At 50.1% G+C, this 12950-nt stretch overlaps 1 protein-coding gene across 4 annotated transcripts in view; it reads right to left on the bottom strand.

The window, feature by feature from the left end:
- Positions 1-123: 123 nt before the first annotated feature.
- SMG7 (SMG7 nonsense mediated mRNA decay factor) overlaps positions 124-12950 on the bottom strand; it is a 76822-nt gene continuing 63995 nt past the window's right edge. For 2 of the 4 annotated variants that reach the window (XM_038757614.1, XM_038757616.1), the window contains exons 14-23: positions 12355-12781; positions 10283-10427; positions 8971-9368; positions 7142-7513; positions 6290-6439; positions 3746-3826; positions 2958-3117; positions 1879-2049; positions 1628-1776; positions 124-1264 (exon numbers count right to left, since the gene is read on the bottom strand). In XM_038757614.1, the coding sequence (XP_038613542.1) occupies positions 1151-1264; positions 1628-1776; positions 1879-2049; positions 2958-3117; positions 3746-3826; positions 6290-6439; positions 7142-7513; positions 8971-9368; positions 10283-10427; positions 12355-12781 (2167 nt within the window). In that variant the 3' untranslated portion in view covers positions 124-1150. Of the gene's footprint in view, positions 1279-1627; positions 1777-1878; positions 2050-2957; positions 3118-3745; positions 3827-6289; positions 6440-7141; positions 7514-8970; positions 9369-10282; positions 10428-12354; positions 12782-12950 lie in introns of all 4 variants that reach the window. The other 2 variants (XM_038757615.1, XM_038757617.1) reach the window with 2 other exon arrangements.

Raw genomic sequence — 12950 nt, 5'->3', positions numbered from 1 at the left:
CGTCTTGGTGACACGTTGCACGTCAGGAATGGAAACCACTAAGCATCCAGCACGGGGGACGGGAAGGTGAGAGGTTCGGGGAACAAAACACAAAGACTTGGGGGTGGGGGGGTGGGTGGGGGGGGAGGAGGAGTGTGCGAGGAGGGAGGGGGGAAAAAAAAAAAGAACACACTGAAAGCATCTACCTACCTATTAAAATGGGTCAGGCTGCGAATGGTGGGACCAGCCTGCCTGTGAGATTGCTTGCTATGCTACCGTAAAGAGTGCAGGAATCGGAAACGTGAATCGAAGAGCCCCCGGCCCCCGGCCCGCAGCCGCAGTCGCCTGCTCATCGGGGAGAGCTCCGCCGCCACGCACGCGCTCTGGGTCTCGCCTGGAGCTGAAGCCCCCGCAGAGCACAGGGCTCTTCCTGCTTGGGGGGCTCCCGGCCACGGAGGGGCCGGCCAGAGCCTTCCCAGGGAAGGGCCGGGCTACGTAGCCCCCGCGGGCTCCCCTCCGCTAGCCGAGGAGCTGCGTCTCCACCCGGGCCTCTGCCCGCCTCGTCCCAGAGCAGGGCCCCTCGCCGCTCACGCTGACTACAAGCACATCTGTGTATGGAAGAATTCAGTGTGGTCTCCAACTACGAGAGAGTGATCACACCGACGGAGATGTTTAGGAGGAATTTCAACTACTGCATTCTCAGTCAGCAAAGCAATCGTTAATGGATTCCTACTGTATTCCCCCGAGGGGGAAAAAGGATCGAGAAAGTTCTCATTGGCTTCTCCCATCTGCCTTTCGTTCTCAGCTTTCCCTTCCCACGTGGCTGGGGACATGCACGATGGAGAAGGTGAGAGGCGGTGATATCAGGTAACTGAGTGACTGAGTGAGACAAACAGCAGCTCCTCTCTCCCTTCGGTGGGCCCCGGGGGGGGGGACGGGAGAGTTCCTGATGGTGTTTTTTGTTGTTGTTGTTGTTGTTTGTTGTTGTTGTTGTTGTTGCACTGCAGACATTTCGTGCACACTCAGCGGGCTGGTGGTACACTTACACCCTCTCGACGGCAAGGAACAGAAAAGAGGGCTGCCACCTGCAGTGGACTGTGTGGGCCAGTCCTGCAAACCCAACATGCCATGGTTTATGGAGCCTTCGTTCCCAAGGATTGCCACCTTGGTCTCAGTGCGGTGGATTCATGGTGCCTTGGCCACGCTGCTGCTTCTGTTTCTGCTGAATCAACAGCTGCTCCAGGGCTGAAGGTCCAGGATGCACCATAGAACTGGACCAGATGGACTGAAAGACACAGACTGGGTGAGGGCAAGCAAACCCACGGGATTTTCGGAGAGGCCTCATCACGGGCTGCTTCCAGCGAGTAGGCGGAGGTGACGAGGGATCTCCTCCAACTTCTAATGAAACCAGATCCTGGCTGACACCTCCCGCCACCCCGCTTCATCGCCACTGAGACTTCTGACCCGCCTAAGAACTGGGAGAAGCAGAATTAGGGTACTGAGCCCTTCCACGAGGGTCTCCTCTCTCATGCCCACGACCATTTATTTGAAAGAAAGAGAAAAAGAAACCGTGGGGGCGGGGGGCGGGCGGCAAATTATGCTGGCCCAGAGAGGGATGGAGCGTCTCGTGGTCCCGGAATGCACTTACCTTGAGGCTCTCCATGAGGACCGCAGAGGAATCCTCCATGGAGGGGCCGTGGCCCGCCCAGGTGCCGCTTGGAGGGCCGGCCTGGTGCCAGCTGCTCTCGGAGGAAGATGAGGTGGCAGGGAGATATTCAAAGCCAAATCCACCCATAGCTATGGGGTCAAGGGAGAGAGGAGTTTAGAATGGGGTTGGCCAAGGGACGGACCGGCTGGTGGGGCCCAAAACATCCCGGAACCACGAATCCAGCCCCTCACCTGGCTTGTCCGTTTTCCAACGATCTGCCATCCTCCTGTCTCTGTTATCTGGGGTTCCAATGGGCCCAAAATTGGAGAACGGGGCAGAATTATGGTTGTGCGTTGGAGGAGAGCTTGGCAGGCTGCTTGGATTGGAGGAGTGGGGAGACTGGCTGGCTGGTGTCGAATGGTCTGGTGAATAACGTGAAGGCATCGTTAGCCGACTGCTGTCAGCAACCATTTACTGTTACTGGATACTCTGTTAACCGGTAGAGCGAGCATCTCACAGACACAAAGTCCTTCCCGGTCATTTAAGGCACGAGATGGCTACCGACGACAGCCTTGGGACTTCTGACCGCTTACCCCGGTCGGCTTAAACTCATGTCAACAGGTGTCAAAACTCAGGAATCTAACCCAAACCGCAACTCCACCTGGGGATGAGTGAAACAAATAACACCTTACGCCCACCTCAGTCCTCCAGGCCCTGCTTCAGCAATGGCAGCAGGCCCACCCATTTTCTAGAAATGAGAACATAAAAACTGTGCCCAAATTGAGACCCCTTGACAGACGGAAACGGGAACTGCCAAGAAATATTTTAAAAGTTTCGGTTTTATCCTCAATGTTTTTCTGTAGAACCTGTCTCCGTACACTCGAAATGACAGATGAAATGCCAATCTCACTGCAAGCGAGCACCTGCTCTTCTTTATCTCACCACTCAAGCTTGCCAAAGAAATAAAAATAACTGTGGTATCTGTTAAGCACAGACTAGGTACCAAGCACTGTACTAAGCGCTGCGATACATACAAGTTAAGCAGGTCAGACAGTCCCTGCCCCACATGGAACTCAGATTCTAAGTAGCAGTGAGAACAGGTACTGAATCCCCATTTTACAGCCCAGGCACAGAGAAGTTAAGTGACTTGCCCAAGGTCACACAGCAGGCAAGCGGCAGAGCCGGGATCAGGACCCAGGTCTTCAGGGTCCTGCCTCCCTCTTCTCCACACCTCCCCCGACCCATCCCTCGGTGGCAGATGATCACGACAGACGCCCGGAATTTCTACAGAGCAGTGCTAAAGTGTGTGAAAAATGAGTTTACGCCCTACCTGAACTGGCTGGAAGAGATGGAGACCACGGTGTCCCTTCAAAGAGGGAATACAGCGACGTCTCCTGGTGAGTCATGGAGGGATTCAGCTCTGCTTTTGTGCTGGTATTTAGGTTTTTCCCATATACCTCGTTGAACATGCTGTTGTTTGGATACCTTTCCTGAGAGATGAAGAGAAAAAGAGAGGACGGTTATTTTCAAGACAGGGAGGCAGGAGACTAAAACTGGGTACAGTTACACAACGGTCGCTTGATGCTAAAATCATTTATAATGTGCCCTTGCATAGATTCGCTCCTTAAAGCTTCTGTAGAGAATTTTCTCCCAAGTCACCGCTCCTCTCCCACAAAAATAAACACCATTTCTGCTCATTTCCCCCTTCACTCTTCCAGAAGCCTTGTTTGAGCCCAATGCCAGCCACCCAATTAAGAAAGCAGTAAAGCAAAAAGAGTGAGAATAAGGCTTCGCTGAACCCTAAAACATGAAATGGTAACCAAGGGTTGGAACTAACAGCCACCTTCTGTTACAAAGTCTCCACCTATTCCACACAGCGAAGCCAAGAAAAAGCACCACCAACAATAAAGAGGTCAAAAAAAGGAACGGAGCAAAGGGAGAGAAAACAGATATGGGGGGATGGAAATGCAATGCAACAAATGCCCCCCCCAAAAAGCCCCCAAACTCTGCAAACTACATTAGTTGTGACTGTTCTCCGGGGGAATACAAATATTTAAAACTCCATGACACTAACTGCCCACCACTCCGGCGCAAAACCGAATACTGAACTTCACGTACCTGATTGAGAGAGAAGCCAGTGAGGGACAGGAAAGAGGACGAGTGAGACATCAGCTCAGACGGTTTCTCCAACAGGGACTTCTTCGGAGACCCAAAAAGGAAAGACGCTGCAGTTAGTCCTTGTACTTTACCCTCCTGCTCAGCCTCGAAATATTGCCGGATGGCGAACGAGAGTAAAAAGCTGCCAATCGGTCGGAGGAATCCCAAGTTTTTATTGTTCTGTGAGCCCAAAACGTGAACTGTGATTGGTCACGTGACTAAAACCTGCCCAACTGTCCCCAAATGGAAACCTGCTACTTTCCGGGCAGCGACGATCTCATCACCGTTTGTCACTAGGAGGGGCCTCCCACTTCCCACTACCCCCCAAATCTCCCTAGCTACCCAAGACTTCCTTGGGCGTGTGATCCGCCGCTCCGTTTCACATCCCCACATCCGGGGCCAAGGTCCCGACGCCGACCAGGCTTCAGAGGAAAGCGGGGAAGGCCTAGGGCACCCGGCAAGACGTCCGTGCTGAATATTGGAAAATCCCAATCATTGGGAAACGGATCTGCACTGAGCCCTTTCCGGGCCAATGGGAATTCTGCAAAATGGGAGCTGTGGAGAAACTCCGCCCCAGAGAGAGTGAGTTAGTGAGTAAGGGGCCCTGTGGGAGCCGGGCACTCCTCACTGAGCCTGTCTGCCCAGACCTCCTGGAGACTTCGAAGAAGCTGTGGAGGCGGCTCCTTCAGCTCCAGGCTCAGACAGACAGAGGCAGGAATGGAGAATGGAACAACAACATCAACATCAACAACTACACCCGGCACCCGCAAAGCCTGCTTTCCAAAGAAAGGGGATACCCAGGGAAATGGAAGCCCCTAAATGGGACATGACTTGTACTGGGGCCTACAAGGTGTTTCCTGGCATGTTTCTACTCCAAAGTAAAATGCCGAATCACTCTAGCGTTTCTGTAACTAAACCAAATAATGTCAAATCTCATGACACTAATTTGCCAACCTCTTCTGATCATGGATGTCACAGTAATTACCATACTTGGCTAAAATGAGCATTGTTTAACAACTTGAACACCATTACACCCGACAAAGTAATTATGCTCTAAAGCAGGAGTTGGTCACCCCGTAAACCCCAAATGCCTCAGAGAGATTAATACCTGTGTACATCACAGGGGTCCAAGGGAATGGCCGGGGAAAGAAGAGGGGAAAAAAGAGATGAGGAGGAGAAAGGGGGGGAAGGAGGAGAGGAGACGATGAGAACGTGAAGGACAAAGAAGAAAGCAGAGAGAAAGCAAGGAAACCCAAGTGCCGCTACAGTATTCCGTTGACTCACTCTGGTACTATGTTTACTGTGATCCCCGGTGCTCCCTGTCTGTCCCCTGTGATCCTGGTAGAATGGGAAGGGTTGATGAAATCGCTATGGGCCAAAACACATTACAGACTTATCTGCAAGGTCAGACTCAATGCAGCTGGATCCAGGAATGACAAAACCGAAAAAAGCAAAATCAGACTCGTGCCCATCGGCCAACTCTGGGGCGAATGCAGTGTGGGGCTGGAATTGGAGAGGTGCCAGCCTTAGGTTCTCACCCCACCCCGGCAGGAAAGGAAATGGCGGGGGCAGGCAAATTGGGGGAGCGAAGGGAAGCCTGGCCTCCCTCTAGCCCCACAGCAACTGTCCGCACAAACTTGCTGCTGTGGCCCAAATCCCGAGGAGAAAAGACACTGGCTGTTTCCTCAGTCACTCGCCCCAGAGGCTTCTTTCGGGGCCCTTTGGGTTAGGGAGAGAGTATAGCTACTGGGGGCACTGACCTAAAGTGGGGTTTCTTTAACCTAAGCTGAACTGGAGCCTGGGATTTTCTCCCGTGTCTCCTTGATCTGGTCTCGAAGAGCAGTTAAACAGCAGGGATCGACCTGTTCTTCGACGTTTTCTATCTGTTGGGAGGCATGTGGCGGAGAGGCCGTGTGCGATACCATTCACGTTCCGAGGCCCTTCTGCATTTCCCAGTCCCTCAGCAAATGGATGTCACACCATGAGAGATGTCCAGCTGTCCTTTGAAATGACAGAATCCGGCACAACTCTCAAGGGTTGTGACTAAACCAGACACCCACTTACCTTCTTTCAGTTTTGGATGATCCCTCCCTCACTGCTCTATAACAACACCCGCTCCAGATCTGTTAAAGTGCAAGTCAGGTTTTGGAACATTTCACGGAGAATCTTAGGGCTCCTCCAAGACTGAAAACACGCCCTGGAACTTCCTTGGCCCAGATGTCACCACCCTTCGATAGCAAGTTAATTTCTCTTCCTCCATCCCCCGGCACTTCGTGTGGAAGGGCGCTACGACTTTATCTTTCCAAGCAAGTAAATTTAAGATTTGAGAAGAACTGGAGTTCGAAATGGGTTTCTAGGCTTGATCCTTTACTGCGACAGCCCGGGAGCTTAGCTCTGAAGCTGAGAGGTGAAGAGGAAACCCCAAACTTCAGGGGGAGCAAACGAAGTTTCGGAAGAGAAATAAGGGTTAGCGCAAGAAGCAGCAGAACTGTGTCAGATACATACAAAGAGGCTTCGTCCAGGAAGAGAGGCGAGAGGCCCCAGTAGAGCTGGGTATAGATCGGGAGGGTTAGAGAAAATCAGCTCTTCCTCTTCCTCCAAGGCAGCCAGACTCTTTACCAGGTCCGGAGGAAGCAGAGGGGAGCTCTTGGGGTCCTAGTGACAGAAAGGAGCACAGTGAGATGCATTAAGGGAAAAGGAGAGAAAAGCGAGAATGGGAGCATCCGGGACACGGTGGACTGTAATAGACAGACGACGGAAACGATCCTGAAAGAGGCACATGCCAAAAAGCACAGGGCAAAACAGGACTAATGAGTGGAGAAGGAGAAAAGGGAAGCAAGACGAGACAGGGAAAGGTAGATGATGAGCTCAGAAGGACACACTCAGGACTGTATCTGAAGGCACGAGGCAGGGTGATGTGGCTAGTGAGTAAGAATGCTCAGTACACCTCAGGACTGGCAGGGAGCGAGCTACCCTAAGGACAGATGGCCCCACCTCGAAACCACAGCGAGGGAAGTTCAACCCTTGTCCCTGTGGCCACCAGGAGGAAAACTCTGATTTAACCCAGGAAGCGATCTGGTAACCCTACTTCCACACCTTTGGTACATGCCCCCATGGGGCAGGTCACTTCCAGTTCATTGAGCGCTGCTGTAAACCCACCTGCCCTGGGTAGCCCAATCAGGCATCGCCATCTTCCAGTCACGAGTCTTCGACGGGTCACCGGTCCCTGGAATCAGCTACCTTTCTACCCGAGGATGCTTCGCGAGGCGCTCTTATGCCCAGAGCTTGCTCTGCGCAGGCCCCGAGACCCTCTCTGTACACCACATTTGCCGCTTAATGATCCAAGAGCACGCTCACCTCAAATGGCATCCTGGACACGGGCTCCTGCTCTGAGCGGAAGACGCCCGGTTGGCGTTTGCCCCTCCGGTCCACACTGGCTTGCTGGGCCATCAGTGGGCGATTATCCGTCATGCTGTAGGTGGAATCCCAGTAGAACTCTGGGACCTTGACTTCTGAGGGGTTCTGGTTATATGGCTCCATGGGAAAAGGCTTCATTTTTTTCTCGAGAGGCTGCTGTTGTATCACAGGAGGTTGCAAGGACTGCTCAAACAGTTTTAGGGGGTCCTGGGTCTGAAGGTAGTAGGACTGCTTCACAGGCAAGATCTTCCCTAACGGGCCTGGGACCTGAGGTGGGTTCCACAGCTGCTTGGCGGCATCTGTCTGAGGGTACTGCAAGAGAAACCCACGGCACCGTGATGCATAACGGGGATGAAACGTCAGAGGACCCAGGGGCTCGAATAACAACCGAATCTCCTCCTTCCTCGATATTTTGGGATCTTCCGGACCCTCAGCCTCCTAAGCAGAAAGTTCTTTCTAAGGCAAGTGCTGAATGCCAAATCGCTTCTGTTCCCACTGACTCAGAGCTTCCCCGCCCCAGTGCTGACATAACCTCAATAGCGGCTGGGGGGGGCGTGGGGGAGGGGGGAGAGAGGAAGCCCCCTCCTTCTCAGCACCAGGAATCGCAAGTCATCATCATCATCATCATCAATCGTATTTATTGAGCGCTTACTGTGTGCAGAGCACTGTACTAAGCGCTTGGGAAGTACAATTTGGCAACATATAGGGACAGTCCCTACCCAACAGTGGGCTCACAGTCTAAAAGGGGGAGACAGAGAACAAAACCAAACATACTAACAAAATAAAATAAATAGGATATGTACAAGTAAAATAAATATAATAATAGATAAAAATAAAATATAAATATAAAAATATAAAAATATAAAAATAATAGATAAACAATAAAGTCACATGGGATAGAAGCCACGGGGACGAAAGTTCAAAGGTGGTGATGAAGAAAACGGGCAGAACTCAACTGTAAAATATTTAGAGAAACTGAAAACAATGGCCAGGTAACTAGAGCTCAGTCATCACCCATCATCACCATTAGCATTAACTGAGTGCTGGGTGCTCAGCATTGTACCAAACACTATGAAATATTCATTCAACAGAGGGCAAGTCATAATAGTAATGACAGCAATAGTAACCGTGGCATTTGTTAAGCACCTTACTGCGTGGCAGGCACTGTATAAGATAACCAGGTTAACCAGGTTGGACACAGTCCGTCCCAGATGGAGCTCACGGTCCCACGAGCAGGAGGGAGAAGAGGTAATCAATCCCCATTTCCCAGATGAGGGAACTGAGGCCCAGAAAAGTGAAGTGATTTGCCCAAGGTCACCCAGCAGGCAAGTGTCAGAGCCTGGATTAGATCCCAGGTCCTCTGACTCCGAAACCCAGGCTTTTTCCACAAGGGTCCCTGCCCTAAAGGGACGCACGACTTCATGGGGGGTTGGGAGAGGGTACACAGGGAGGCACAGACGGCAAACACCCAATAGGACCGAGTGGAGGCGCATAAACACAAGTGATAAAAATGAAAGTCAGCGATTCGATCCACTCTCGTTACACGGAAAGGAAAGAAAACTGGTGGGCAGGTTCGTGGGAGCCGGGGTGAAAAATCACTCTGAACCCCCGGGTCGGCATGAGCCAAATGCAGGCATCGCCGCTCGGTTTTCGGGAAAGGACGGCTGGCATCACGACCCACCGATTTCACTCACCCACGTTCGGCAGTGGCCCACGGCCGCTGCCCGCTCACTGGAAGGCTAACCCCAGTGCTCCGCGCGGGAGTTTACCTGCTGGAATCCCGAGTGGTGGGGGGGGCTCTTCCCAAGGCCCTGCACGGCTTTCGTTGGGGACTGCTGCTGCTGCTGTTGCTGCTGCTGAGCCAGGCCCTGGACCTGGAGCTGGCTTGCGTTCTGTGCTGTTGGCTGAGCTGGTAATGAGGGGAGGGGCGGCTGGGAAGGTGGCTGTGGCTGCTGAGGTCCCTGGTTCATTGGCCCTGGTCCAGAGGGCCGCTGCTGGCTGTAAGGAATGTGGGACTGTTTCCCAGCTTGCACCTGGTTTCCTGCCGGAGAGTGAGCCGTGGGCGGAAGAAAGGTTCCAGGGACCGAAACACCAGCTGGGAAGGTGTAACCCGAGCTCATAGAGAATGCCACAGGAGGGGGGATCACGTACGCTGGGGGCGGGAACCCTTTAAAAGACAAAAAGACAAACGGCTTTAGCCCAAGAGAAGTACCTGCTCGATGTCCCATAGGACAATGTAAGAAAGGCAATTTTGTTCTTTGAGGTTTACAAACCACTACACTTAACTAAGAGTCTTAGCATGGGTGAGAGAGATTAGGTTTTTTTTCTTTTTGTTCCAAGGACTTAAGCGACTCTTTCGAAAGTCACTCCAGCAGCAACGCTGCTCCCCAGTTCTGACCGTGGTAAGTGATAAAACACTAAGGCTAAATTAGGAAGCCCTTCCGGGGGCTCTAAGGAAAATGTTATTTCTGCTGGTAGCAAAAGCTCATGATGTGTACAGGAATTTACAAAGAAGCATGACGGAATTTTGTTCCGTGGCAGCAGGGATCATGTTCTTTCCAACGTTTCACGCTTTTCTAGTTCAGGCATCTCATTAAAAAAATAGTTGGGTTGCCCTAATCAATACTGAATTTGCTCTGAACTTGTGCTTGGAAATTCTGGCTCTTCCATGAGGCCTGTGAAAGAGTTTAAGGCTCAAAATTTGTGTTACAGAGTTTCAGATAGCCTGCACACTAGTGGTTAGGTTGCCCCCCTAACTGCCCCTGCCCACTGGGCTGGTCAGTTGGTCTGTCTCTCTCTCTCTTGCTCCTCCTCTCCTTCACATTTTTAAGATCAGCAGGAATTCTGGCAGGAACAGCAGGGCTCCCACTTGCTATCTGGTGATATAAGTCCCTGTGAAACTGAGGACTCAATGTGAGCAGACACAAAGCATATAGGGAGGGCGGGTGGAGGGATAAGGAGAAAGAGTCAAGGGAGCCTATACACAGGGAAGAAACACCACCATCACTATCAACACAACCTCAAAACAGTGCCCCATGCTGTACTTTCCGTCACTGTGGGAACTTGAGCCGAGAGTTTTACCTGGCCTGCTGGGAAGAGGAGGGAAGGCTCCTGAGTGATGAATCGGGATGAACGGAGAGCTGTTCGCCTGGCTTGGAGTTGGCGTGACTGGGGTTTTCCTGGCCTCGGACACTGGGGTCTTCCTCATCTCTGCCTGGGATTTTACCTACAATGCAAAGAACCCATAGGAACATCATCTTTTCCCCAAGTTATGCTCTCACTTGAAATCATCCACCCCACACCTCAATATTAAACTGGAGGATAAATTCTGCAGAGGAGGAAAAAATAAAAAGTCATTATCAGTCATCATCAGTGGTATTAATGAAGCACTTACTATGTGCAGAACACTGTATTAAGCACTTCGGAGAGTACAACAGAATGGGCAGACACGTTTCCTGCCCACAGGGAGTTTACGGTCACTCATTCATTCAATCAAGTGCTTGGGAGAGTAGAACAAAAAGTGGACACATTCCTTACCCACAACGAGCTTACAGTTTAGAGGGACAAGCTAGAGGGAGAGACTGACACTGAGATAAATTAATAACTCAAAGACATGTACATAAGTGCTTTGGGATGAGGGTGGGGCAGACATCAAATGCCCAAGTCATCTCCCAAGAGAAATAACTACTCAAAGGCTTAGCCGACACCCAGCCAAAGCCTTAGGATGCACATAGAACAAAGAACATCTAGTCCACTGAAATACAAAACTGGTATTTAATCTGCAGAAAAGAACTAGGCTCCTGGTGCATAAACTTATTAACGATCATTTTACTTTCATAGAATCACACTGCACTGTTTCTCGGGCTATTGAAACACATACAAAACTTTAATCACTTCGTGCAGGTGTAATGTAACAGAATTAGTGGTTTGAATGAGCTCAAGTGACAAACTAGCTGATAGAAATGAGTCATTCAAGCAGTTTCATGGCAGAGCTTTACTAAAAACTCTTGGAAAGACTTGAAAAAACAAGTCAGGATTAGCCCTGAGGATGCACTGGTTGGGGAGACGGGAAGAGGGAAAGAACTCTTCCTCTGAACCTTAGTTCGTCAGCCTAAATAATGGCTTATTCAGACTCGCAGCAGCAAGCTCCACCTTCCTCAGGTTTGTCGGGCTCTCAGTGATTCTACTAGAAATCTAATACAACCAATCCATTTCTTCCATTGCAACACCAGCTAATCTGGTCCCCAGGTTTAAAGACCCCACACCAAAATCCCTAAGGGTCTTAACTAACTTCTTCTAACCACCGAAGCTGGCACTGGGCACTTCCACAGGGAACTACCATTAACTCTTTCCTTAACTTGCCTGCCTTATTCTGTGGTGTATTTACCAGTTTTCTGCCTTTGCCAAATGCCACTTGGCATTTGAACTTTTGTCAGCCTCCGCTTCTCATACGGTACCGAACCACGGAACTCTTCTTATTTGGGAACCGTGACCAAGAATTCAGCGTCTACTAAAATGGTCTTTTGTATGATTCAGCTCAATGGTGTTCACTGAGCATTTACTGTGTGCACAGCACTACACTAAGTGCTTGGGAAAGTACAAGAGAGTTGATATGTTCCCTGCCCACAAGGAGTTTACAGTCTAGAGGGATGTAGAGAGTCAGCATAGGCCATAGGGATTACTCTCTGGCTCTTACTAAATTTATTCCAGAATGCTGTTCCCTAATATCTAACTGTTCCTTAAAAAGCATATGGACACCACCTAATACTTCCCCTATCGATCAATCAATGGTACTTATCAATGGTACTTACTGTATGCTGAGCCCTGTACTAAGCACTTGGGAGAGTCCAATACATCAGAGTTGGTAGACAAGTTCTCCCCCACGCTCCCTCTTAAAAAAGTTGTTCCTACTACAATCTAACACTGCCTTTCCCTCAAATTTCCAACCTGAACCCTCAGTCAGTATTCTTAACCAAAACACTGACACACCATCACTCGGTTGAAATAATCTCATACCACCTTCCAGGGAATTAGAACATTACATCATAGCTTACCCAAGTGGAATGTCTCAACAAACCTGGACATATCTTGCTTTCTGAATATGCTCTTACCCTCACAGACAGAACTACTCCCCGATCAGTGCTGGGGCTTACCTGCACGGCCACATTCTGCTTTCCTGCTTCCTGCAACTTCTCCATGGTGCATTTCTTGGTCTCGTTCTTCCTCTTGTTGTTATCCTTCTTTATATCATTCTTGGTGATTGGTAATCCTTTGCTATAGTCCCTCCTCACCTCTTTGGGTGCAAAACTTCTTCCTTGCTCTCGGTTTAGCTCTCGGGGCTTGATGTTTTCTTTGAAGGTAACCATCGGTTTCTCTCCTGTGTCACAGTTGTTGCTTAGATTTCTGCCTGTAGACAGCACCGATTTGAGTCCTGGGCTACCATCTGCAGGCAATGACTCTACAATGGATGTTTCTTGCAGTACAAGGTTCTCTTTGGTTTCACTGGGGTCTTCTAGGAACAGTTCTGGGATCTCTGTGATAAACAACAATTTTCCTACCTCATTTTCACACTGAATCAACCTTAAAAAAAGAAAAAAATATCAGTGAAAAATGCAAGTCAAATAAATAAAAACGGGGATTTGGGATCTAATTCCACACTAAAAAATAGCAAGCCATTAATGAAAAAGAGTACACAAAATAATTTTAATGCTTTCAAAATAATTCCGAAGTAACCCGGACAGAAACCAGA

The sequence above is a fragment of the Tachyglossus aculeatus genome, chromosome 16 (assembly GCF_015852505.1).
Source record: "Tachyglossus aculeatus isolate mTacAcu1 chromosome 16, mTacAcu1.pri, whole genome shotgun sequence".
Classification (NCBI taxonomy): domain Eukaryota; kingdom Metazoa; phylum Chordata; class Mammalia; order Monotremata; family Tachyglossidae; genus Tachyglossus; species Tachyglossus aculeatus.
The sequence above is the reverse complement of the archived record's forward strand: the minus strand, read 5'-3'. Positions and strand labels throughout refer to the sequence as shown.